This window comes from Bos taurus, chromosome 16 (assembly GCF_002263795.3).
Source record: "Bos taurus isolate L1 Dominette 01449 registration number 42190680 breed Hereford chromosome 16, ARS-UCD2.0, whole genome shotgun sequence".
In the NCBI taxonomy this organism is placed as follows: domain Eukaryota; kingdom Metazoa; phylum Chordata; class Mammalia; order Artiodactyla; family Bovidae; genus Bos; species Bos taurus.
The window spans coordinates 38250166-38277623 of record NC_037343.1 but is presented as its reverse complement, the minus strand read 5'-3'; the positions used below and the strand labels follow the sequence as shown (position 1 = coordinate 38277623).

At 39.6% G+C, this 27458-nt stretch overlaps 1 protein-coding gene across 3 annotated transcripts in view; it reads right to left on the bottom strand.

Moving 5' to 3' along the window:
- The window catches only part of PRRX1 (paired related homeobox 1), an 86035-nt gene that overhangs the window by 8616 nt on the left and 49961 nt on the right, over positions 1-27458 (bottom strand). Inside the window, exons 2-5 of one of the 3 annotated variants that reach the window (XM_010813225.4) lie at positions 17271-17446; positions 12060-12241; positions 8246-8317; positions 2443-2530 (exon numbers count right to left, since the gene is read on the bottom strand). In XM_010813225.4, the coding sequence (XP_010811527.1) occupies positions 8263-8317; positions 12060-12241; positions 17271-17446 (413 nt within the window). In that variant the 3' untranslated portion in view covers positions 2443-2530; positions 8246-8262. 3 annotated transcript variants of the gene reach the window in all.

Below are 27458 nucleotides of genomic sequence, written 5' to 3'. Positions count from 1 at the left end.
GTTTCTTGGACTGCACTCTTTTCACAAAGAATGTTTTGATCTACTAGGATTAAAACTTGATAATCCACGGCAGCTAGTGGGACAAGAGAATTAGTTGAAGAATACTTTAGGAAGCAGTAATGTTTGTTGTTCGGCCAGCCTACATAAACCATTCAGTAAGAAATGACTTAATAGTATGTTAAAAGAAGAGGAAATCAGTTGATGAAAGCAAAATGCGTATAAGATGGGCTTCCTTCTTATTAAAAGAAGTTTAGAATCAACATTGGTAATACATTTCCAGATCGATGACCGTTTGACTGAAAATACCACCATTAGTTCAATCTGATATGCCAGGGAAAATCACGAATGTGTACTGAAAGTGCACCTTAAATCCCAAATCCTTGCCTGTTACTCACAGTTGGCATATTTGGCCAAAATCAATCTAAAGCTTTTCAACTAATTTAAAAAATTATCATAAATCCAAGTTGGTCAAGATGAAAATATAAGTCAAAGAGATGTCTGTTCTGTGTGTCTCAAGTTATTTTTTGGTCAAATGATGTGATTTTTTGAGAGGTCTGCAAATATAAGCCTATTTCTCATTTCCAAATGCAAGGTTATAAGTATTTACAGCAAGGTAGCTTCTCCTTGCTAGAAAACAAGGCTTCTGGGTACCATAGCCCTCTATTAACATCATTTACTTTCATAGTCCCTTCCCTCCCATGGCTACAAAGTGCTGGACATACAGAGAATACAGGAAAGAATAAAGGAGCAAATGATTAGAGCCTCACAACACCCCTGTGAGGTAGGTAAGTATTGTTAAACCCATTTTACAAAAAAAAAAAGGTAAACCAAGGCACGGCATGAGAATGTGGTTTGGTCATGTCTACCTGACAAGTTACAAAAGCGTGGGTGGAAACAAAGAGAAAGAAACAAAAGATCAGTCCTAGATACTAAACTTTATGTCAATAGATTAGAAGACACAAATAGCCAGCTATTGCCTTTCAGATTCTTAGAATTTAGATAAACCTTTAAGTATTTCACTGAATCATGTATCTTTCCTATTCCTGTTGAGTGGGAAAAGGACAGATAACTAAATGGCTTTTCCTCTGCTAAGTCTAATTCTCATGCTAGTTTAGTGTGTATCAGCCTTTCACCAGAGTTCAGGTGCCAAACTCAAGGACATTTTCATAGCCTCGATTGTTTCTAATGTATTTAAAATGCTAATGTGAAAATTATAACTGTTCTCAAACAGCTGCTTTATCAGTTGTTCTGTGGCCATAGTGAGAATTTTGTGTAGAGAAAGAAAGGAAACAAGATCCCTAATAAAAAGTCTTACCACGGTAGAAATAAGGACACTGATGATGGTGTGAAATTTGCTCTTGGTAGTGTTTGAGAAACTGCAAACTCAAGCTTGCAAGAATATTTATATATATATATATATATATAATATATAAATATATACAGTATATATATAAGTGTGCATCTGACTACCCTTAAGGCACCAAAGAGATGTAGGCCATGCCTTTCACAACTTAGTGTTTGTCTTCCTAGAGAAATGTCTCTTCCTCTCTCAAGTGAAAAATATGTCTTCTATCAAATAAGCCTATGTTAGCAAATTACTCAAGAAACAACAAATATCTTTAACTTAAGATGGCTGTTTGCTTGGATAGGGGTGAGGGGTAGTAGTGAGGTGATATTATCCTCTATTGCTTAGAGCTTAAATCTAGAGCTTAGAGCTTAGAATTAGCCAGATGTAGCCAATCACGTTGGATTAGACAGGCCAGTGACCAGATGTTGTATACAACTGCTTTGTTTCCCACCCCCCGACCCCATAGTAGCTGATGGAACCTTACCATGACCAACAGAGATGGAGACAATGAGCAAAGGAATTATGTCTGGCACAAATTCTTCAGAAAGACTTTGGCTTTTCAGAAGTTCCTAGAGCTTCTGTTCAGAGAACTGGGAAGAAAGGTGGGGTAAGGCACTGAGGTTCACTGAGGAGACTATAGGCAAGTATTCTGAATATGTATATACATATATGGTTTCTTTGGCTGCTGTCGATTCTTTTAAAACCCATACAATCATGGGAGTGGGTGGGCTGAACTTAACTGAAGAAGCTCAGAGTATATTAAGCAAAGCATATGAATAGAAGGAAAAACAAAATTAACACACACAGAAGCAAGTGGTGGTGGTATCCCAGAGGGAGGAGGAACATTTGTTAACTACTTTTCATTTTGCTCCTCTCCTGCTTTTCTCTGCCATGGTCCCAATAGTTTAGTTCTGTTTTTTTTTTGTTTGTTTGTTTGTTTTTATTTATTTATTTTTTTTCCAGCAGATGTAGAAATGACAGAGCAGGATAGGTGTCTTATGGTTTTTGACTTCTTCTTAGGCCTGTTTAATTATTTTTTTTCCTCAGTTGACTGTTGGCACCTGGTTCCTCTGTAAACTATATTCCTTGGCCTTCAGTCTCAGGTTGGCAATGCTGTTGGCCATGTTGATGCCCTGTGCAGGGTTATTGTTGGCACATGTGGCAGAATAAGTAGCCATGGCGCTGTAGGGACAAAGGAGAGAGCAGGGAGAATAAGAGGCATTAGTTTCATGAAGTCGCAAGTCTGTGCCCCAGCTGGGTGCAACTCTCAGGATGGGGGCAGGCAGGTTGGACTACATGACCTCTGAGGTCCCTCACAGCCCCAGGTTTTCATTAGTCTAAGGCCCTTAGTGTGTTGAAGGTCCTTAGTGGCAAGTGCTTTGAAGGGCAGGGGAAAGCAGTGGAGAGTGGAACAAGGTGAGGGGGGAAGTATTTTCTGTGTTGGATACAGTGAGTAATGATTTATTTCTGGGGTGAGAGACGAAAGCTGCTTATGGTGGATAGCAGGTGTTTCATCAGCTGACCAATTAAAACAGTATTTAATCTTGTCCTGCCTCTATCAATAGTTTCTGGGAGTAAGAAGGAAGAGAAGGAGGCATTTGGAAAAAGAAACTAAAGGACATTTTGCCTTCCTCACTCTAGGTAGCTGACTTGAATTCTAACACATTTTAACACATTTTAGATAATCACTGAATACCATATTAAATAGTTTCCTTGAAGAACCAGTTAAACAACCTAAGATGACTTCTCTGGCTTTCTTGATCCACTGGTTGATGGTACCAAGTATTGCAGAATCAAGAAGTTTCCATCCCTATTGGCCTTCATTTTATAACTTTTACTCAAAAGTACTTGAGCAGCTTACACTGCATGCCGTGTCCATTATTTTGGAAATGTTTAGATATCCTACATAAACTAGCAAATGATCCAGTTTCAGTATTCCTGACCTCAGAGGTAATTGTTTCTGACTGTTCTTATTGTGGAGAAAAGCCCAAAGTCAGAGACTGTAATTAAGACCTAGGAATACCACTGGACAGAAATTTGTAATTAGTGGCTTTCTGTTAATTGCATCTAAGAATTTCTTTAAAAGGAAAAGTAAAGATTTCTTAGACTAGGATGCAAGGTATCTATTACTTGATACTAAATAGATATAAAGGAACAACTCATTTTAATTAAATGAACATATTTCTAGTTGTTTCTAAGATTAGCAAAATACCTTTCAACTGAGGGCTGGAATGAGATAGACTTATAAATGGAATGACATGTGCTCTGCTGTTGCCTGCATTCCTGTGCAATTTTGTCAGCCACACAGGAGTTTGTGGTTCTGGGGATCAAGTGTTGGACCAGAAAGAGAAAAAAACTAAAGCTACTCTACAAATAGGAAGATTACATATCATTAATACTTATTTGGGATACCATGCAGTCAAGACTTCAAGTCAAGAATTATAGTCAAGACTCACAATAGCTTGTTCCAGCTCAATTACTAGCAATTAACCCAGGAAAACTGGGTTAAAAATTATAATATGTCTTACTAGAAATATACATCCTTAATTTAAGACCCTTATAACACTGGTATGTGTGAGTGTTTATATGGGTGTCCTATCGCAGGAGGAAGACTCGGAAGCGTTCCAAAATAATGCTACGCTCTTTCATTTTTGAAAATGAAAACTCTTACTCCTTTCTGGGTACCTGATCTTAACTGTCTAGACAAAGTTAGGTTCATCTATAGCACCCTGTACTTTTCCTTTCAGCACTGAATTTTAATTCCTCAACTATAAGCTCCATAGATGAGACACCACATCTGCCTTGTTCACCACTGTGCCTCCAGGTAGAGCTCACACCATATCTAGCACATATTTGGCATTCAAGAAAGTATTTAGTGAATAGATAAGTAACTGAGAAATATCTAGGTACTGTATGATTAAACTGATTACTGCTCAGTATCAGTGATCTCTGTCACCCTGCTGTGAGTAATGATTTCTAAAAGTATTTTACCAACAGACTTTGATGTTAAGGAACCAGTCCTTCCCATTAATTTTGGCATCTTACTAGAATGAGAAAAATCAGAAGGGACATAACAAAAGCAGGGGCTGATGACTGCATATTCTTAATCCACCACAAATAGCTTTTAACAGTAACCCAAAAATGAATAAATATTGGTGCAGGTTAGATTTACAGAATAGACTATTACTCCAACCACTATCTACCAAAAGACAACAGCTGAAAAACAGTCTCAATTCAGTAGGTTTTAATTAGGAGTGAAAAAAAAATAATCAGAACAACCTGTTAAAATGGGACAAGTTTTTTTTCTTTTGTTACAATATACCAAGAAGTTTCACTTATTTTCAAAATCCATTTACATATTGTCATTCAAATTCTATATGAATTACATGCTTCCATTCAAGACCCTATCAGAAAGAAATGCAAATCCATAAATCACATACTTGAGAAATTTCTAGGATATACTGAAATCTAAGATTTCAAAGAAAAAAATCTACGTATCTAAGAAAAGAGACAACTGGATTTAGGAAATGAACCTAAATTGTATATTATGAAATCAACCAAATCAGCCTTTCTTAGCCAGATTTCTGTGAGAGAATTAAGTCCTAAAGATGATATATGGTACCAGTTTAAATGTATAGGAGATAAGTTGGGATCTTGAGTTATCTGGGTTTTTTTTGTTAAATACTGAGAATAAAATTGAATGGCTTCTGAAAACAGGAAGGTAAAATTTCATGAGAGAGCAAAAAGAGAAAAAGTTCTCTGATGGCAAACTGGAAATATGGCAAACATGGAATACTGTGCTTTTAAGTATTTGACTCAGTTTCTTGAGACATTCTTTGAGATTCTGGACAAGGAAAGTTTCATTTAATAGAGATTCTCTTTTTCTTTTGATAATCAAGGGTGTGGTCCATTTTCCTTAGTTGACAAAGGGAATTAGAACTGTGGGGGATTAGTTTGCTGAAAATGCTGTTACTGTTTTCTAGAAATGTGTATTTTACTTGTGATTTCAATTTTGTCTATTACACAACCATTTTGCTGTACACTTCATAATTTACTAGTGTCATCTGGTTTTCTAGTCTGAAGACTTAGTATGGTAACACATTTCTTGGAAATATTGAGACTCTGTTTCTAATGCAGGCCAAATGTTAATATTCCAAATGAGATGAATGCTGATCCACTTCCCATCTCAAACCCAAATTAGTGAAATTAGAGTTGTATTTTATCTGGGAGACTAGATTTTCACTGAGACACCTTTCCTTAAACAACAGGCTGTGTTTGCAGAGTTGAGAACAGCACTCTTGTCTAATTGTACTGTGGTTCTTTTATAAAGACACCACTGTGTTTTGATACCGTGGTAATGCCTTATAGGTATTTCTCAAGTTAGAAAGTTATCAGAATAAAAAAGAAAGAAGTTGCTATTAATGAATGAGTTTTGCAATATCCTAGATGCTTGATAAGTGATAAGATTTTCACTTGATAAATGTTTAGAAAAGTTATAAACTTTCAAAAATTGGTCTAACATTTCAGCATTGCATAGCCATAAGAAGTAAGATGAAGAAACAGAGACTGTCTTAATTCACAGCCTCTAAATAAATGCTTGGAATACACAACTCTATAGGCAGAGACCTCAGCAATATTTTGTGCATATACTAAAGAAAATGAGTCTGTTTTCCCTCCAGTAGTTTGACATGAGTCTAGTCTCTCAACCTAAATTAAAAGTGCCATTTAGGCAAGTAGGGACCAGTCCCTTGACATACCAGTGCCAATCAAGACATGTTACTGTCAGAAAAGACAAAATTAATCTAAAAGCAGCTTAGTCATGCTTTTAAAAAGCCTTAGAAATATGATGGAGAGGACCCACTTCCAAAAGTAACAACAGATGCAAGAAAGCCTTGAGTGGCTGCCAATCTGAAAGATTGTTCATGACCACCTGTTTTCCATGTCATCAAAACTTCTGAAGCTCTGTGTTAGGAAAATAAAGAGAACTCTGAAATGTTTTCTCACAAGACAGAAACCAATGAGGTTAATAAGCTGTTTTCAACCAAATTTTGGGGGCGATTCAGATCATGGCCTTCCTAAACAGGATTAAGTTTCCTGGGCTAAAAAGATGAGGTTAAAACTAATTAATTTATTAAGCACATGATAACACAAAAAGCTTGCTTACTGACACCTAGAGATCTTGCCCATTGATCTTACCTTCTGCCTATTCCCCTAACAGGATGGAGACATGAGATAAGTACTAAGACTGGGCTTATAGCATTTGGCCAAAGCAGCATTTCTATTTGGTTTTTAAGAATGTAAAGTTCTTTGTGTCCGTGACCAAGAAATCACACTGATGAATAAAAGGCATTGAGGAATCAGAGATGAAAAAGAAATACTTGTATCCCATCTGTTGATTCAGCGAATCTGCTCTGGAACTTGCACAGAGCTGACACATTTAAGTAAGCTTGAAATTTTTCCATCTCCTTATTTGGAGATTCCTAACAGATGGAGCTCAGCCATAGACAGCAGAATGCTAACCACCAGCAGGGTTAGAGTTCTGTTTTCACTTGGGGACAAATAATTTTTGATAATTTCAACCTACCTTGAGAGGTTGTCCTGAGGAATAATATGTTAAAATGCCTGTCTAACACCAAAGGAAGTATGGAAAATACTATGGTATGGCAGCCAGGAAACTTACGAACATCTCCCCTTCTGCTTTCCAGTCACCCAGAATGTAGATCCCACCAATCACAAAACAATTAAGGAGAGCTGAGGGTGGGGGTGGATAATACCTGACTCAGTTTTCAACTCTTTGTTTTCTATTTGATCCTTCCAGACAAATGATAACAAACTATGGAAAAATTCACCCCAAAGACAGATCTGTCAGCCCAAGAAGTCTGTGTGTCTTTCTGGGATCCTAGGGGTTCTCAGATTTTTCCAAAGGCTATAGAGCTTGAGGTTTTTGTGAGTCTGTTTGTGATGTGTAAAGGTTGGAGATCATCTCTTGGGTTTGTTCTGTTGTCAGTGCAAGAACAACAGAGGTTTACGTGCTTCCATCTCATAAAATTCAATATGAGTTTTCCTAGGGGAATTTAAACTTTTAAAGAGAGACCCGATAAATCCTTTGGGAAGTGATGTTTTGTAATTTAAGTAATCATTTCCAACTTCTGTTTTTAAAACTTAGAAGTTGATCTCTTTAAATGTGCATTTAGCTCTTAAAGTAGACACATTTGGACCATATTTCATTACTAAGACTTCAGTTTGCACTGCATGTTCAGTGATCCATCTGCCGTTGTAAACATTTTTCCTCTAAAAATGTTTTATATATGAAGTCTTGCATCTTTCTGCTGTCTCAGTGATTTTTGTTTTTCTTTTTGAAATGCACATTGCTTAACCATAGGTTCCAAACGCCCCTGTGTGATATATAATAGGGAAATTCTTACTAGCTCAATCTTAGATACAAGGCACATAAGAGATCCATGACTCAACTGGCCTGAAGAGCAACAAGAGCCAGGACAAGAACATAGTTCTTCTGACCTCTGTCCTATATCCTCTAAAGCCTCACTATTCAAAGCATGTACCAAGTGTCCACAGCCTGGGCATCACATGGGAGCATGTTAGATGTGCAATTCCCAGGTCTTGCCCTAGATTCACTGAATCTGAGTCTGTGCTGTAACATGATCCCAGGTGATTCATATGCCCAGTAATCCTTGAAGAGCCCTTCTCTAGGCTATCAGGCTACCCTGAACTCTATGGACATATTTTTCTTGCAGTTCTGGTTTCCAATAGTATTTCCCACTGGAAGACCTCACCGCTTTCATGTCTAGGACTGTAAGCCCCGCTTTCTTGAACATACTTAATTCCCACTTACACCCTACCCCCAGCAGCCACCCTCTTCCCCCTCTGACAAGTTACCTTTTCAGTGTCTTCCGTTAGAATCCGTTATGAAGCCCCTCGTGTAAACAACATCTTGGGAGGGAGGAGGATCTATTTTTGAAAGTGTGAAAGGGAGAAATGAGCCAAATGCGTTCAGCAGATGTCAGGCAGCACTGTGACCACGATCAAATGAGGGGAGGAGGAGGAGAAGGTTGGGGGAGGGAAATCGTGGATAAGGATCACTGGCCTCTCTTTCACTTGTCACTAGTTTCCTTTGAAGCCCAGCCCTCCCTCTGGAAATGGCACTCCAGACCAGTACTGCAGAGTACTGCAGAGCCAGACCATTCTTTATCTTTCACAGGAAAGGATGTCCCTGAGGAAAGGTTTCTTGACTACTTCATTCAAAACAACAGTCAAAAGTCCAGGACTTGGTAAATCACTGCTGCCCAAGAGGCAAAACTGTACAAGTCAAGGAGTCTTAATAACTCTGGTGCTTGTGTGTGCTTTCAGTTGCCTAAGGAAACAGTTCTGAGCAAACCAGTGAGTATGCGCGCTGAAGACAAGCTTTTTTCAACTGGCTTTGGGTAGATAAAGAAGACACCTGCCAGGACAGTAGTGTCCAGTTAGGGACTACTTTGCTACTCTGGGCGACTCAGTTGCCTGCCTGACATCATCACCTCTAATATCCTCGAGGTAATGAAGGAGGTCAGGACATGCTATAAATAGAGTGAACCATATGTCTCAGTTTGCCAGGGAAAATCCCAGTTTAAGCCTGTTGTCCTTGTGTCATTATTAATAGAACCCCCTTTTACTCTCACAAGTGTCCCAGTTTGGATGATTAATTATACAACCACCACTCTGGATATAAAATTCACCCAGAAAAAAAAAGTGTTGGCTGTTTCCCAGGTTATAATTCTGACCATACGCAAGCTATCTGCTTTGAGACTTGGTTTCCTCCTCTCTTCTTCCAGGGGAGAGCTGTGGAAGTCAGCAAACTGTCCTCTCTGGCAAAATTGTCTCCTCAAAGTCCCTGGGTTGCATGTCTCACTCATGCCAGGGAATGCCCACACACTCCAGAACATGGACCTCAGTGGCAGGCATGCTTCCCACATCTGAGACAAATCCTGAATCAAACAGGCATGATTACGTAGTTTTCCAGTCTTATTCTTTTTACTATTTTCAATAGAGTAAGATTTAATGTGAATGAAAGTAGGGTTATATGGCCTAATACATTAGACAGAAACAGGATTCACGAGCCCTGGCTCTAACTCTGCGTGCCAAAGGCTTAAATTTGGGCAAGTGTTCAGTCTCTTCTTTGGAACCAGATCAAGGACAAAGCTGCCACACAGGAGCATCCAAGGATTAACCAAGAGAAATGCTTTTTAATGAATGTCACATGTGAGATAACTAATTTGACATAATAGTACCAACAGAAATAGCGAGTTAATTTTCCATAACACAAAAGATTTATCATTTCCTTTGCTTTTCATCACTTGGTTTTCTTTTATATTTCCTTAAAAACACTTATATTTCCTACCAAGCTTCAAAATGTGAGATCATAATGAGTATTTTGGCTCTAAACACAGCAGAAATATCTTTAAGGAACAAAATAATTTTTTGCCACTTTTTGAAATTAATCAAAATATAAACACTTCAGTCAACACTGGGTCAAAAACATAATTGTTGATTAAATTACTGTTTAAACCATCATTTTTCTACTTAAATCTGGAGATTAATTTATTCTTCATACAGAATATGAACAGTCAGATTCTGTGAAATTTTTAATTATTTTTTAACAAACTCTGTGTCTAAGAGAGAAAAGATATAAAAGTATACCATGAATTGAATAAGAAGTAACTAGGTTATATGATTTTAAGTGAAAGGAGCAGAATACAAAATAGTATTTACACTATGTCTATACTATATAAAATACTGAACTCTAATTGCAAAAATAAACACTAGTTATCTCAAGATGGTGGAATTATGAGTGTTTTTTTAAAAGTGTATCTAGTATTTCTACACAATCTTTCAAATTAAAATATAACACTTTCCCAAAAGGCATACATAAATTGCATGCTAATAATTTCAGTTAGATGCCCATATACAAAGTATGTATAATGCAGGCATGGGATTTGAACTTCTGCTGAGGTCCAAGTAATCTAGTCCAATATTAAGGTTTTCATCCCCACTATGCAGTATACTGCCCTCCATCTCTCACTGGTAAGGACCACATGACAGCCATCTGGGTTATTACAGCTGGTAAAAAAAGTTCCTTACTAGGATCCAGAAATAAATAAAAAGGAGCTAAACTTCCTGGTTGTGACCAAATTCAAACCAGAGACTTCAAGCTCTGATCCACATCCATTTCCCAAACCATTTAATGAGTCTATGAGTTATCAATATTTATTAAAAAAAAAATCACCAAAGCAATCTTTCACTTATTTAAGAAATTAAAGAATATGTGATTTTGTAATGGCCTGCAAAATATATTTTTCAGTAAATCCTTTGGGAGAGGAGTCTAAATTTTAAAAAGGACACACAAATAGGACTAATCTTTTGAAATTAGCAAAGCATATTATGTCTAAGAGCAATAGTAATTTCCAATTTCCTAAGCATAGACCAAAGCAATTCAGGCTAATTTCATAATGGGGAATTGAAAAGAAATTTCCAAATGCATTTATGGCATTTCTTTCAAGGAATTGATTTCAAACAGAAAGAATATTTAGGTAAGGTTTTTGCTTTAATTAGATCAAATTTGAAACTATCAGCATTTCACTAATGTTGCATTTCACATCAGAAACTCAGCATCAACTGGGAGATAATCTCTTATACTTAGTTTAAAACCTCTCTTTAAACTCTTAATTAACCTTAACAATAAAAAGGTAAACAGGAGCATAGTAAGTGGTTTGTAAATACTTCTTCCTCTGCTGCAATTGGCCAGAGAACACAGAGCCTTGACCTGTTTTCTAAGAGTACTCAGGCTTAGGTTCAAATAGACACTTTAGACTGATGACAATGCATTAGGCACGTGTGTTTCAGCTTCCCTCTGGCATTTGTCTGTTTTTTTCTGAACAGCATAATCAATGAAAGTTAAAAGCTTTCCAAGCAATTGAAATAATATTATGTTATTTGCTTCCTTCATATTTTCACCTTTTAAATATAAAAATTTAGTGAAAATTATACACTGCTTTCATATATATATTTCTTAAACCCACACAAACTAACCCCAAAAGAACTTCAAATAAGTTGACAAGAACTAGCAATAGAATAGGAAAGCATCTTGGATCATAAGACATTCCCACCTATTAATAAAGAACTATGGCCATTAGAGTGATCTGAATGATCTTGGGTTTTTTCCCTTCTCTCTCTGTCTCTCTCCTTCTTTTTCCCCTTCCTTACTTCTTTTCATTCCACATCAGTTTTATTGTGAAGTTTGCCTTTGGTCCTACACTTAGAGCCTTATGTGTTAAATTCCTACTTGAGCATAATCCAACCGATCTATCCAGTTTGGAAATGGAATAAAGTTTTGTTCCAGAATGATTGCAAGAGGGACTCTGGGCATAGCTTAATGATTTTTTCTTTTAGATTCTTCCCCATCTTTGAAACCTTTGCAAGAGTTCCTGAGTCCAAGAGGAGACTGCTGTTGGCCTGCCCCTCTCTCTTCTGCCCCAGACCCTGCTCCTGGGGCAACTAGTGATCTCCTGTGAAAATCTGGGGATGTCAGCAAGTTGAATGTCTCTGAAGAGGTTAACCCAATAAGAAATGTCAGCCAGCTGCACAAGCAGCTTTGAATGTGACCAACCGCTGAGAAATGTGTGGAGGTGGAGCAAGGGAGAGTGGGCCAGTCATTCACCTGTACGGAGAGGCCGTCCCCCAGGAGAGATAATCAGTGGGTCTTGGAGCAGGACGAGGTACGATGGGCTGCTCCACAGCAGTCACGTCTCCTGAGTAGGATTTGAGGAGGGAAGCATTTTTATTGGCCAGCATGGCTCTCTCATTCCTGCGGAATTTGGCTCTTCGGTTCTGAAACCACACCTGGAAGATTGTCAGAAGGAGAGAAGGGCATGAGGAGGGAGAGGAAAAACAAAGGAGAGGTTCCATGAATAAACTCCTGGTTGATTTTTACCATATAATACCTTCCCAAGGAAGATATAGACTAAGCATGGGATTCTTTCGAGAACAACAGAAAACATGCCATAATCCTTCCCCAGTGGGCCATGTACCAGGGCTATTAAGAACAAAGACTAAAAGGTGCTTCCAATGATCAAGCCACCAGATATGGGAACCCATTTGAACCCATGACGAGCCCATTTGACAGCAAATTGTGGATTATAATTCCTTTTGGAATTATAATAAAAAAGAAAAATCTCATCCAGACTTCTGCCACAGGTATAATGACGTTTTTAAAGTTTCTTCAAAGTTCTTCAAAGGGCAGAAACATCATCTGCTTTTATGACACTTGTTGGATATTTAAAGAAAATCTCCCATCTTCCCAGAAGTAGACCCTGCGTTAAGGATTTCAGAAGCAAATTGTTTATCTGGGAGGTGCAAGGAATAACCACAGAAGAGGGAGGAAGTAACAGAAGAAAAGCAGCCTCTAACTGGTGTGCTACTGAACCAGCTCTGTCTGTGGGAGCTTAGTCCTTGAGGGACCCTAAGGGTAACACAGGGCACACACCTCCCACTGGAGGGGTGAAAGAGTTGTGGATTCATACATTGGCTCCTGTCAGTCACTGGTTATTAGTGTTCCAACACTTCTGGCATGTCTCCTGAAGTTCTAGAAAGAAACTTGTAAAACAGAAATTCAGATACTGAAAGTTGGAAGCTGGTTGGAGTATATTTAATTGCAGGCTTCCAAGGAAATGGGCAGCACTGATACCATTGAGGACAGCTAATAAAAACTCTACCATTTATTAAGTGCTACTGCTGCTAAGTTGCTTCAGTTGTGTCTGACTCTGTGCGACCCCATAGACGGCAGCCCACCAGGCTCCCCCGTCCCTGGGATTCTCCAGGCAAGAACACTGGAGTGGGTTGCCGTTTCCTTCTCCAATGCATGCAAGTGAAAAGTGAAAGTGAAGTCGCTCAGTCGTGCCCGACTCTTAGCGACCCCATGGACTGCAGCCCACCAGGCTCCTCCATCCATGGGATTTTCCAGACAAGAGTACTGGAGTGGGGTGCCATTGCCTTCTCAGAAGTGCTACTAGGGCTAAGAATTTATACAAACATGTTACCTACATTTTTCATAGTTATGACAATTCCACAATTAGGTGTTATTATTTCTATTTCAGAGTTGAGAAAACCATCTCAATGAGATGGACTCTGTTGAAGTTCACAGAAGTAAAAAATGGCTGAGTTTTTGAGCTCAAGGACATCTGACTCATGATCTGACAACTCTTTTGTACTGCTGTGGAATTTTATTTCTTCATTTACTCATTCACAAAGTCTTTGTGGAGACTGCATTCTAGTTCCTGGCCTAAATACTGCGATGGAGAGATGAGACTTACTCTCTGCTCATAAGCAGCTCACAGTCTACTAAAAGAAGATAGACATGTAAATTTGAAAGACAGCAATGCAAGAATTTTAGGTACAGTTCTGGAAAGGCATGACAAGGTGTGGGAGAAAGAAATCCTACAGTGCAGAGTAGGACAATTTTACAGCGCTAGCTGGCAACATTCACATAGAGTACCACGTGATTGGTGCCCCATGGAAGGCCAGGGCGCAAATCAGTAGAGGAAGAATCTTTTCTGGCTTCAGCTCTTTTGTTTCTAAGGTGTCCTTCACATTCCTATTAGAGTTATCATTTTAAATGCAGATATAATTATATTAGTGCTTCTCTTTAGCTTTCTATCATCCACTGACTCTGTCACCCACAGCATAAAATCAAAATGTTTTATCAAACATATCAAAGATAATATCTTATCTTTATTCTAGAACAAAGACTGTTCAAGAATTAGCTCATTGTCCATTGATTCAGCCACATTCTGTATCACTTGGCCCTCATGCACTGGTGCTTCATCATTTCAGATCTTACTCTGGGGTTAAGACTCCCAAATGCATTTGGCTATTTTCCCACCTATATGTATTCATACCCAATGTTCTCTCTGTCTGCAGTATTCTCCCCTTTTATCCAGGTGCCAAAGACATGGGTGTTTTTTTTAAGATTTAACTTGAACATCATCTTCTTTGTGAAATGTTAGAGTGGAAGGAACGTGACTTTAAAATCTACCAGAGTTAAAGAAAAATACTGGCTCCATGACTTAAAGATTTGTGCTTGGATAGTTATATATGTCTCTGATCCTTTGTCTCACAATCAAGTAAAGATGATAATACCAACTCACAGGTTGTTGTGAGACTTGGCATAGAATGACTACTCAACGTTCATATATTTTCTTTTTCCCCAGGCAGATTTAATCATTCCTTCCTCTGATCTATCACTAGTTCTTGAACATTCCTTTAGTGTAGGAATCATCTTATGCTCTGATAACAGTATGATCTGCACATTTGTCTTCTTTGCTCCCAGTCTGGAACATCTTTGAGGAAAGAGCCAGTGTTTATTATTTATCCCCAGCAAACCCAAACCAGTTCCAAGAGAATAACAGATGCTTGATAAATATTTGAAAGAAAAAAAAGACAGGGAAAAAATGAGATTGTAAAGATGATAAGATATGGCTTCCATCCAAGAGAACTTCACAGTCTAGCTGGGGAAGTTGGCCTGCATACAACTCAATACAATATATGTCACATTGTGATAAAGGCCATAAATATAAAGAAGGCCAGATTCAGAGGCAGTGGTTCAGACTGGCAAAGGGTAAGTCTTCACAGAGGAAGAATAAAGTCACAAAGGGAGAACTCTGTCCTGCTTACATGGGAAATGTTCACAATTCTAAAAGACTTTAGAACATAGTAGGATGGAAAAGGAAGAAGATAAAACAGTTTCAACATATAAGAAAGTCATTTGCTTATTGTGATGGGACCAATTTAGCTCCCTAATCCAAAATTGCTCTTACACCTTTTTTTGTTAATTCCCAGCATTGCCCTGTTCAGGTTCCCTTATTTAAAATTCAAATCGCCATAGCAAAAGTGGTACTTTCAGGCATTGTGAGTTATTGATCTAAAATTATTTATTATGCCACTGTAGGCCAAGCCTGGGGCATAAAAAATATGGGTTTTGGAGGAGAGAAGAAAGGATTTAAGAGTAGAAACAGGGAGCGTGTTTGGAGATCTGTGGTGAGCAGCATGGGGGAAGAGGGTGTGGGAAGGCAGACCTCAGAGTTGTGCTTTGGACAGCAGGATAGAGAGAGCACAACTGAGTCTGTGCCTGTGGACCACTCTCATCTGAGCCCCGAGAGACTCCCACATAGTAATATCAGCATCCTCACATCTGCCTTCTCTTAACCTATCCTTGTGGGTACCACAGCGCCCAGGCAACTTACTCCTTTTGTCAAAGACATTTTTTTCTCTCCTGGGGAGGACTTCTGGGTGAAATCCCCATTTCACAGGGACAATGCCTGCACACTGTCTTCAGGCTGAGGCAACCTCTCAGACCCTCTCCCTCAACTCAACAAATATCTCTCACAGTATAGGGTTCTCCATACAGTTCCTAGCCTCCACACCCGTCCACACCCTAGCCCAAGTCCCCCATCAAGAGAGTTATCGTTTGCAGAAAGAAATCCTTCAAGCCCAGGGCCTACCCCAGTGGTTCAGGGATGAAGATTCCACCTACCAAAGTAGGAGACAGGGGTTTGATCTGTGGTCCAGGAAGATCCTACATGCTGCAGAGCAACTAAGCCCATGCACCGCAACTATTGAGTCTGTGCTCTAGAGCCCATGCTCCCCAACAAGAAAAGCCACCGCAATGAAAAACCCATGCACTGCTATGAAGAGTAGGCCCCCGCTCTCTGCAACTAGAGAAAAGCCCGCACAGCAATGAAGATGCAGCAGAACCAAAAGTAAATACATTTTTAAAAAAAGTATTTTTCAAGAAGAAATTCTTCAATCTCAGACTGGACACAGATTTACAAACAATAATTTATTAGGGAAGACAAGCCTACCTCTAGCAATATGGAAGAAAATCAAATCTGGACTCTGAGCAGAGATAGCAAAACACTGCTTGAAAAAGCATGTAGCCAGAGGACCTGTATTTATGTATTTATTTAAAACCTACTGTAATGCTTAAAAACATGAACTCTAGATCTGCATATGTGTCTTCAAATTCTAGTTCAGCCCCTTCCTAGCTGTGTCACATGATACACAATCCTTTAACTTCTGAGTCTCAGTTTCCGTATCTGTCAGATGAATAATATTATCCACCTCACTGAATTGGGGTGAGGATTAGACAGATTAGTTATGTAACTAAGGACACTGTTTGGCATATAAGGGCTCAACTCATATTAGTTATTATTATCATCATTATTATTTCTAATCACAGATTGTATTATTTCTAGATGCCTGGCTTGTAGTTGATGAGCCATGGCATTAATATTTGAAAGAATTACTATTCTCTCTTCACCTTGTTTTACATACACTTACCCATCTTTACTTCACAGAAACACAAAATCACCTACTTAAATGTGCTCTTAATGCAGTTTCTAAGTTCAAGATCTTTGATGTGTTCATTCCCCACTGCCATCCATGTCCATCACTATAAATATGTTTCTTGGAGATTTGGACATTCCCAAAGTCTGGGGAAGAAAACTGAGGTAGGGGACAGAGAGTTCATCTCTTTGAGCACCTGACTGCTCAAGTTGAAAGCTGGGGCAAGGTGGTGGGGAAGGTGCAGAGTCAAATGCGCTGATGGACAATGTTTATAACATGAATCTGGAAAGGCGGGAAACAATGAGAGGAGTGAGACCGCTAGCAAGGCATATTCTGCCCTACTGAAAGGCCTTCACTTTGATTTTTTAAAATATGCTTCTACCAAAAGAAACACAGTCAAAAACTGATTCTGTCCTCATGCTGCCCATTTATAATCTTTCTTACTATCAGCTCTGGTCTGAAATCTACAAGTGGTGTTTTTCAACAGTCTTCAGAGATGTGCCCTTGAGGTGGGGAGTACTCTGGTTACCTGCACTCTGGCCTCAGTGAGGTTCACCCGGCGGGCAAGGTCTTCTCGCACAAACGCATCTGGGTAGTGTGTCCGCTCAAAGACACGCTCCAAAGCCTGCAGCTGACTGCTGTTGAAGGTTGTCCTGTTCCTCCGCTGCTTTCTCTTCTTCTTTTCCTCTGAGTTCAGTTGATCATCTGGAATACAAGAAATTGATGATAAAGGAGCTAAAGTCATGTCAGAGGTCTGGTTTATACCTCTTCACTGTGTATCCACAGTGAAACTGTTTCCTTGGCTCCCATGCTCATCAAAGTGCTAGGGCCAAATGCCACTTTCCAGGTGCAAATACAGGTTTTGGTGCCCTCAAGTTCATACACCAAGAACCCACAGCAGTTCTGATGTTTGTTTGTTGCTTCTAAATTTTCAACCAGACCTGAACTGTCAGAGAGATCTTTTCATATGCTCCTTGAAGCCTGTTTTGTCAAAGAGGGCTAAAGAAATATTTCACTCCTCTCTATATTCTCTGGACATCTCCAGAGATGGGGAAAGGAGAAGAGATTGCCTTGGACTTCATTTGTCTTAGGTAATGCTATGTTCATTCACACAGTTTCATAACCGAGGAGCCGAACAATTCCCTGGTTATGTCACCTCAACAAACCCACATCAACACAAATGCAGTTATAAAGGAAAAGCCATATTCAAACAGATAAGAAGGATTTCTGTTTTTCCCATGCATCTTCCTGGAAAAAGAAAATAATCCCTCACTGTTTGTTCAAGGCTCCATGCTGTTGCTGAGTCAGGCATCAAGGGCATCAGCTTAGATCAGGGCTAGTGCTACAACACCTACCCACCCCAGCTGACGCTGACCTTGAACTCACCAAGAACTCAAGAACAGTCCTGAAAGACCTCTGAACCAGTTTCACCCCAAATTTGAGTTCTAGGGCTTTGAAGTCTTAGGAACCTTTGGAGAATCATGTCCTCAAGTTTTTAGCCATCAAGATTCCTCCTTGATTTTCTCGGAGTTACCCCAAAGGCACCATGGCCAGTTGGTCCAGCCTGCCCAGGGCTGTGAGAGAGTAGTGTGCTCCTGTCCGGCTGCCCTCCCTCGGTTCAGCAGGAGCGTTGGACTTGTGGAGCTGAGCAGGATACCAGCTGTGCTAACATCACTGTCTTAGCCCTCACCCTCATACTCAAGGCACCACAGAGCCCCTGAAGTACTCAGAGATTTACAGCTCGAGTTGCTCAGGCCCAAGTCACATACTCAGCCTGATGAACCAGACTCACACTTCCAATCGCTTTCCCCACTCATCTCGAAGGAAAATACAAGGAGTGAAAGTGAGGATGGAGGGAAAGAGAGCATGGCCACTTGTTCCACATTCAATGGAAGTAGCTCTCAAGTCACTTTTTTTTGACATGTAAATTCTCCTGAGGGCTTCCCAGGTGGCACAGTGATAAAGAACCCACCTGCATGGGTTCGATCCCTGGGTTGGGAAGACCTCCTGGAGAAGGAAATGGCAACCCACTCCAGTATTCCTGCCTGGGAAATTCCATGGACAGAGGAGGCTGGAAGGCTAGAGTCCATAGGATCACAAAGACTCAGACATGACTGAGCCACTGAACAACAACAGAAGTCTCCTGACCCTCTGTAACTATGAAAACACAAACACTCAAGAAAACTACTAGTGTGAATCCTGATGTCCCAGGAGGAATGATCCACACCTGAGCTATAGTATCATTCCTGTAGACTGGGGGCATGTTTCAGAGTTGGGTGGGGATTCAGAGTACAGCTTAAATCTAGGAGCTCCCAGCCCAGATCTCTCAGTGCCTACCTGAGGCCTCCAAGACTTCTGCTGAGAGCCCACCTTCTCCACGAGTGCTCCTTCACCAGTGATGCCCTTGGAGCTCAGAACAGAGACTGCTCGTTCCCTCCTGAGAGGTAGAGCACCCGTATACAGTCAGTGCTTGCTGAATTTGTGTCCAGGGAAAATGTGAAACTTTCCCTGTCTTGAGGAAACTGTTTCTGTAGGAAAAAAACCATATGATCTCAACCCCGTTCCCCCATTCTGTGTCTAAGAAGCTGCTGACATTCATTCTTTCATCAATATGGTTGTCTTCAGAATTGACCACCTCTCTGGTTCTTTCCATGGTGGTGCCTCAACCAGGAGCCCTGCTTTGAAGGCGCTTCTGTGACACTCTCAATAAGAAAGAAGGTCAGATCAGTGGTATCTTGAGAATGAAGCCAGTTTGATTATCATGATTTCTGGGAGTGACTGAACAACAGCAGCAACAACAATCAAAGCCTGGAATATTTCAACAACACCCTTGATTTTACCACCATTTAGCTATTAGAAAAATTACTTTACAACAATGTCAACACTACAATTCAAACACCTAGGATCATACATCTTTCGGTTGTTGCCTTGCATTTGTATTCTCCTTCATGTTTGAATATATGGAGGCATTCCTGTTGCTCCCATTCTCTTTCCAAATCTTTTTGTTTACAGTTCTACATGTCTTGCGCTTCAGGCTTCTCTCTCTCTCGGTCATTCATGCCTTTATGACAGCACCACAACTGCGTTTCATGTTCCTGTTAAACAGAAGTCTGAAAAAATCTCTAACTTCCATACCAACCCCAGACTGAGACCAATGATCAGACCCTGGGCCATTTTAATCATGTAAAGGAAATTTCTTATTAATCCAATCCCATGATTTGCTTTCTTTCCTCAGAGGAACTGTTTTCACAGGTATAACCACAAATTCTAAATCCTTTATGCTGTTTGGGAAGCCCATTTCTTCTTGTACTGCCAAACTGTAATGGAGAACAAGAAGGTTTTATGTTTTGTTCTTAGTGCTACAACCTGCTACAGAATCTCTCAGTAGTTCTTTGAAATCTTCCACTGTTCACTCAAATTCCACTGACTGTCCACCATAAACCACCGACTCCCCTGACGTGGGGGTAAGGGAAATGGAGAATTATAGTTTATGACAGAGAATAAATAGCTATGATGACCTGAAAGGATTCCAGCAGAAGTTTCCCAGTGAATGTCCTTGTTGTTTTTAACAAATGAAAACACCAGTCCAGATCATGTTGAAGGTGAGAAAAGACACACAAATGACAGGGGTCCACAGAGTGTGGCTCTGGTAAACATCCTCCAGAGCACAAGTGTAATATAATAGGAAGAGACAGTGAGGGGCCAGCAGACACCACTCAAGCGGCAGCCCTGGGCTTGTCTGTCTTTGCTCACTAATCACGAACTACGAGCTCCCTGTTTTCCCCCAGGAACACAGAACAGGATCCCGTACAGTCTCATCAGCGGCTTGAAAGGAAATGTGGACAAAATAGAGCACATTTACAAATGTGAGACATTTGAAACACCTGCGATAAAGACTTAGAATATAAACTCTGGTTGAATATAGGGGAGAGAAACTAGTGTATTTTTATTATTGCTGGAATATTATCTTTCTCGTAAAAACAGCTACTATAAAAGGTCAGTTTAGAAGGATGCTGTTCAAGGATACTGACAGCCAACTGGACATCAGGAAATGGCTAATTCTTTGGAATTCTGGAAGGGGCTTCCCTGGTGGCTCATATGGTAAAGAGTCTGCCTGCAGTGTGGGAGACTACGGTTCGATCCCTGGATTGGGAAGATCCCCTGGAGAAGGAAATGGTAACCCACTCCAGTATTCTTGCCTGGAAAATCCCATGGACAGAGGAACTTGGCAGGCTACAGTCCATGAGTCAGACATGACTGAGCAACTTCACACACTTGGAATTCTGGAACAGGTAGGATTCACCAAAGCGCAGAATAACCACAGGGTGGTGGTGGTTGTTGAGTCGCTCAGTCGCGTCTGACTCTGTCACGACCCCACAGACTATAGCCCATGAGGCTCCTCTGTCCATAGGTTTTCACAGGCAAGAATGCTGGAATGGGTTACCATTTCCTTTCCCAGGGGATCTTCCTGACCTTCGGATCAAACTTGTGTCTCCTGCATTGACAGATTCTTTACCACTGGGCCACCAGGGTATATGGATACATATTTATCAAAATTATGTTTCAAATCCAAGGTGTTTACAGATTTTATGGAAGATTATGTTATGATTGTGTAAATTTCAAGAACGTAGTTATTCTCATGCTTTCCAACAAAAACAAGCAAAAAAAAAAATAAGATCACCTGTTTATCTTATTAACAGGTGAATTTTCACTTGATTCATGAGTCATAAAATATTGGCACCACATAAAACCAGAGAAATTATGTAATTCAACCCTCTTATTTTATAGATGAGGTCAGTGAGGGCTAGAAGAATGAAGTGATTTGCCTCAAATCACAATACAAGCTGAAACGGAGCCAGAGCTAGAAGCCAGGACTTCTTTTTTTTTTTTTTTTTATTTAAGTATACTTGATTTACAATGTTGTGTTATTTTCAGGTATATCACAAAGTGATTCAAATATATATATCCAAATATATATCCATATATATCCATATGTATATGAATTTTCTATATATATATTATTTTATATATAGTATGTATTTTATATAATATTTTCTATATATAATATACAATATTGTATATGTGTGATATATACTATTTTATATATTACATAGTATCTTATATATGCAATATATATAGTATATGTACAATATGTACAAAAGAATATATACATAATTGTTCAGATTCTTTTCCCTTATAGGTTATTACGAAATATGAGTATCATTTTCTGTGCTATGCAGTGGGTCCTTGTAGGTTATCCATTCTATATATAGTAGTGTGGAAGCCAGGACTTCTATTTCCACCTTACTTTTTAAGTGCAAATGACAATAGACGCCCCACGCAGGAGTGAGACAATTAAGTCAGAGATATAAGTAAAAAAACACTACCCCAGGAAAACTCTGTATCAGTAAAAAGGTTTATCCATACTAGTCATATAAAGAGGGTCTCAGGAAGGGGGTCCATGTGTTCTACATGTTATTTCTGCCAGAAAAGCCATTAAAAAAAATGCAACAATTCTCATGTAGGACAGCTACTTTGATCGAGATGTTCTTGGATTTCCATTTCAAAGGCCTCTGTAAGTCCTTGCTTCACCAGTTAAGCATGTGCAGGGTTACTTTCACACAGCAGTAAACCCTCATCTTCTGTCTTCTCCCCACATTCATATTAGCATTTCTCTTTCTTTCCTTTTAGGACACAGTGCAAAATCTGTTTCCATGACACACTTTAATTCTACTTTCTCTATAAAATTTGCTGATACCTCCAATCCATATTGATTCCTTCATATCTAAATTCCTATACATATTTTAGTGTATAATCAAATATTTTTTAAAAGTATGATTCATTTCTTTCTATGCAAATGTTTTATCACCTCAATGCACTCAGGTATTTCTATAAAAAAGACATAAGGTCTTTTGATAAATTAAGTGACAATAAAATTTGAAAGAGTATTGTGGCATAGAAGTAATTTCAGAAAATTAGAACCTTGGTGATTTGTGGGTGTGTTTGTCACTCAGTCATGTCTGACTCTTTCTGACCCCATGGACCCCATGTAGTCTGCCAGGTTCCTCTGTCCATGGAATTCTCCAGACAAGAATATTGGAGTGGGCTGCCATTCCCTTCTCCAGGGGATCTTCCCAACCCAGGGATCAAACCTGGGTCCCCTGCACTGCAGGCAGATTCTTTACTATCGGAGCCACCAGGACCCACCCTGGTGATTTAACTAAAGTTTAAGAGGATGAATCATGTCTGAATTCCAATTAGTCTTTTTAATAGCATATAGCAAATAATTAGGTTAACATTATCTTTTTGTCCCTGGTAAAATTATTTACCTGTGGAGGAAGAAAACATTCTTTTACCATGTTTCTCTTTTAAATAGCTTCATCATCAGATTTAGAGATGGGAGAGAGCTTCTGACTCTTCCCTAAATGAAGGAGCTAGTCCTTCATTTTTATTTCCTACAAGATAAGTAGATCTAAGATAATGAATAATTGAAACAAACAGGAGGAAGAGTCTTAAAGAGAATGGAGTTTCCAGTGGAATAGGATGTTAGAATACTTATCAAGCTCCTCTTTAGAAACGAAAGCTCTAAATTCTAGTGAGGAGATGCCTCAGGCTTTCATGGAGAAGTTAGAGAGAACAATAGCTCCGTTCTTGACTCTAGCTTGAAATTCACTCAGAACTTGACTTGGGACTGCTGAAGTTACACTGAAGGGAGGGTGGAGAAGACAGGGAGGAGTGCCAGCCTCAAGCCTGAGGACCAGACAGCAGACAGAGATCCCTCCTCACTAAGGCTTTGTACTCCCCACTTGGGCTCCAGTTAACTCCCAAAGACCCTGACCCTCTCCCGCTCTGTATCTTGTGGGAGACTCGAGATTCCAAATCGGTCAGCCAAATGTAATTTAAAGGTACAGCAAAAACATATTTTAGGGATAAAATCTGAAGAAAAAAATGTGTTTCGTATGCCTGAGTCACATCCATTTGAGAAGAAATCTGATGCAAGAAGATAAAATGCCAGCTTCAGTAGCAGAAACCAACCACCACATCAAAGCCTGTCATCTGTCTTTTGGTTGAAAACATGGCAAGCAAGCAGATCTACAGAGGAGCCCGCTGATCATTTTATGGGCATTGAAGAATGTTTTCAAAGGAACTTATATTGCACAACAACTACTTACTTTAATGGGATTTGTGTGGTTCAGGCCCTGTAACCTTTGGAAAATTGAAGGGAAGTATAATTGTAAAAGCCACTAAAAACTGTTTAGCTTTTATTGCAAGGCTTATGAAAAGCAGTGAGATACAGCTGTGGCATTCATTTGCGTTTCTTTGGTTACACTAAGCTCCAATTCTAATTAGGACAGCATCCTTTTAATAAGTGCTCTGATAAATGGCACATAGGTCCTTCACTGGGATGACTGTAGACTGAGTTTAGCACATCCCAGTGACCAAAGCCAAGTTCAGTAGCACATCCAGATCTCAGCAGCATACGCAGGATCTTCCACCACTCAATGCCAGCAACTGTCAACAGGGACCAGGATTTTTAGCACAAGGAACTCCACTCCAATGGAGTGGAATGAAACAACACTGCCAATGGTAGATGGCAGCCTGGATGGGACGCGAGTTTGGGGAAGAATGGATACATGTATATGTATGGCCAAGTCCCTTTGCTGTTCACCTGAAACTATCACGATGTTATTAGTCAGCTCTACCTCAATGCCATCTGAGCTACCAAGGAAGCCCCACTGAAGACAGAAAGAGAAGAGAGAGACAGAGGAGGAGATGGTTGGATGGCATCACCAATGCAATGGAATTAACTTGGGCAAACTCTGGGAGATGGTGGGGGACAGGGAGGCCTGGCATGGTGCGGTCCATGGGATCATGAAGAGTCGGGCACGACTTGGCTACTGAACAACAACAAAACCCCAATACAAGATACAAAGGAGAGTGACCAGGTTTCAGGCAATACAAATGTCCAACTGTACAGCTGTGATTCATCTTATGGTGAATTATCACATCTCAGCTGCCAGAACCTGAACTTTGCATGATGATCGTTGACGAGTACAGTTTTTCCTTTATCATCAACTTGGTATACACGTGGTTTACTTTTAGTCAAGTATGAGTCATAAACCTTAGATTGTAGGATTAAAACACCTTAAATATTTGGAGAGTAAATGTTCTTTGCAGAAGAAAATGTTTTAGAAATGTGTGAAATAACATTATTTTGAATGGGTTTCACCCAAAATATGGATCAGTGACTCTGTGTAAAGCTGTAGTGGTTTCATGCAGATTCAGGTAAAAGTTGAAAGCTCTTTGAGTATAGCCAAGTCTCATTTGAAATAGAAAACACTGGCAAATATGAGGCATCATAATAGTGTGTACTGCTCTTCACTTCATCTTATATATTTTCTTTTACCTCTGTAGGAAATCCATTTCCATAGAGTCAAAAATACCAACACAATCCACATCACCTTATCTACTTTAACTGTCTTAAGACATTTTTCTGAAAGGACAGCTGACCAGAATCTTGAGGATATCTGGTGAAAAGCAAATCTTCCCATGTGGCCCTACTGGGACTATGTTGATAATTTCCCCCATGCTGTCATTTTCCATGTTACTCTGGGTCTATTTTAGACTGTAATTTCAGAGTACAAAGTTTATGTATTTAATTGAAGCTCTTTCCAATGCTCAGTTCAATTCAGTTCAGTTGCTCAGTCGTGTCTAACTCTTTGCAATCCCATGAACTGCAGCATGCCAGGCCTCCCTGTCCATCACCAACTCCCAGAGTTCACCCAAACCCATGTCCATTGAGTCGGTGATGCCATCCAGCCATCTCATCCTCTGTCGTCCCCTTCTCCTCCTGCCCCCAATCCCTCCCAGCATCAGAGTCTTTTCCAACGAGTCAACTCTTCACATGAGGTGGCCAAAGTACTGGAGTTTCAGCTTTAGCACCATTCCTTCCAAAGAACACCCAGGACTGATCTCCTTTAGAACGGATTCAGTGAATACAAAGTAGTAATCAGATATAAATTATTCATACATTAGAACTATTATCTTAGGAGTACACAATAATATTGGCTTGGCCAAAAAGTTCATTCAGATTTTCCCAGCTGATGTTATAGAAAGCATGAACTTTTTGGCTAACTCAGTACCTTCTCTTTGATAAAGACATAAAATTCTGGCTTCAGATATGTAAACTACTCCCAATTTCTCTATGGATGAATCACTTATTTACCCATTTTTCAATTCATTTCTGGATGTCAAGAAAAGTGGGAAATGAGAGTGTTTTAGTGAGAAGCAACTACACTATAATCGGGAGAGTACAGCGGAATAGAGAAGCGAGGTCACTGGCTTGGCAATCAGAATGACCTGTGTTCTCTAGTAGGCCCTGCTACTTCATCAGCTGTGTGGACTTGGGTAAGACACTTTACTTCTCTGAGCCTCAATATTCAAAACAATAAAATGGAAGAAAGACTATGTACTTCCTAGGGTCATTTGAAAATTCAACAAACACAGAGCAGGCAGACAGACTGACACATAGCAGTCAATCTGTAAGTGGTGGATTTTACAGCAACCACGGCTGCTGTGATTTTTCCTTGGAGAGGGACTAGTCAAAATCACTGCTGTTCTTCCTTTTTTATTCTGTTTTTTTCTTCTATTCACTGCTTGCTGGTATCTAAGTGCTCACTAAGAGCTCTATCACAGCCTAACAGGGGAGATGGTGAGAAAAACATTCAAATATGTTGCTATGGCTTAGTTAGGTTTGATGGGGGAGCATCGTTGAAATCTAGGGAGGCTGAAAAATGAGTAAAAACTTTGTAAATTAAAAAGAACTGAAACATGACCATCAACTCAAAATTGTACAAGGAAATCATGCATTGAAGTTTGTCCCGAAAGCCCCATTTGGATCTCTTTGCTTACTGCTAATCAATTTCCTGGCTCTCTAACAAGGCAATTTTCCTTTCTCAATACAAATTTTGAAAAGAAACATTCAGAAAGCAGGCAGATTCCAACACTCAAAGACAGGTAAGCAACCTACTCCTTTAACAAGTCATCTCACTGAAAATGAGTAAAAAAGAAAGAGACAGGAAAAAGGAAGACAGCCAAGAGCTAAACCCAGGCTATGAAAATTCAATGATTCCTCAGGCTGTTTGCCTTGGGTTGACTAATTTGGTTGCCACATGTCTAAAAACACAAAAGTTGGGTCATATTACTCAATATTTATTCAGTGACTTTTTTTTTCTAAATGTCTGAGCGCCTTGATGAATTCCAAAAGGATACAAAGAAACCAAGGAAAGCAAAGTTCTGGGAAAGGAGTGAGTTCTGACTGAGATTTTAAAAGCTTTCTAAAATTGCAATATTCCAGGTGTGTGGTCCCCTTGGAAGCGTGGGGCATTTGAGTAGGATTACAAACAAAGCTCCAGAGGAGTCATAAGCCACTGCCTTCTTTGGGTAGCATTTTTCCTTTGTAGTAAGGCTTGTTGTCATTTTGTAAAAGACACAACATCAATCTCAACATTAGCTGTAGAAACTGGTGTCTTTATGGGAGGCAACTGCCATGAGTCATTTTTTTTTAATGATTCATTTTTGGGGGGTAAAAATTTTTAATGTACTGAAGGAAAATGGTAAAAAAAAATATAGGTTTCTTTAAAAATATATAAAGCTAGAGGCAGGTAGCAATGAAGGAGATATACATAAGTAGGAAGTCAGCTCAGCTCTTGAAAGG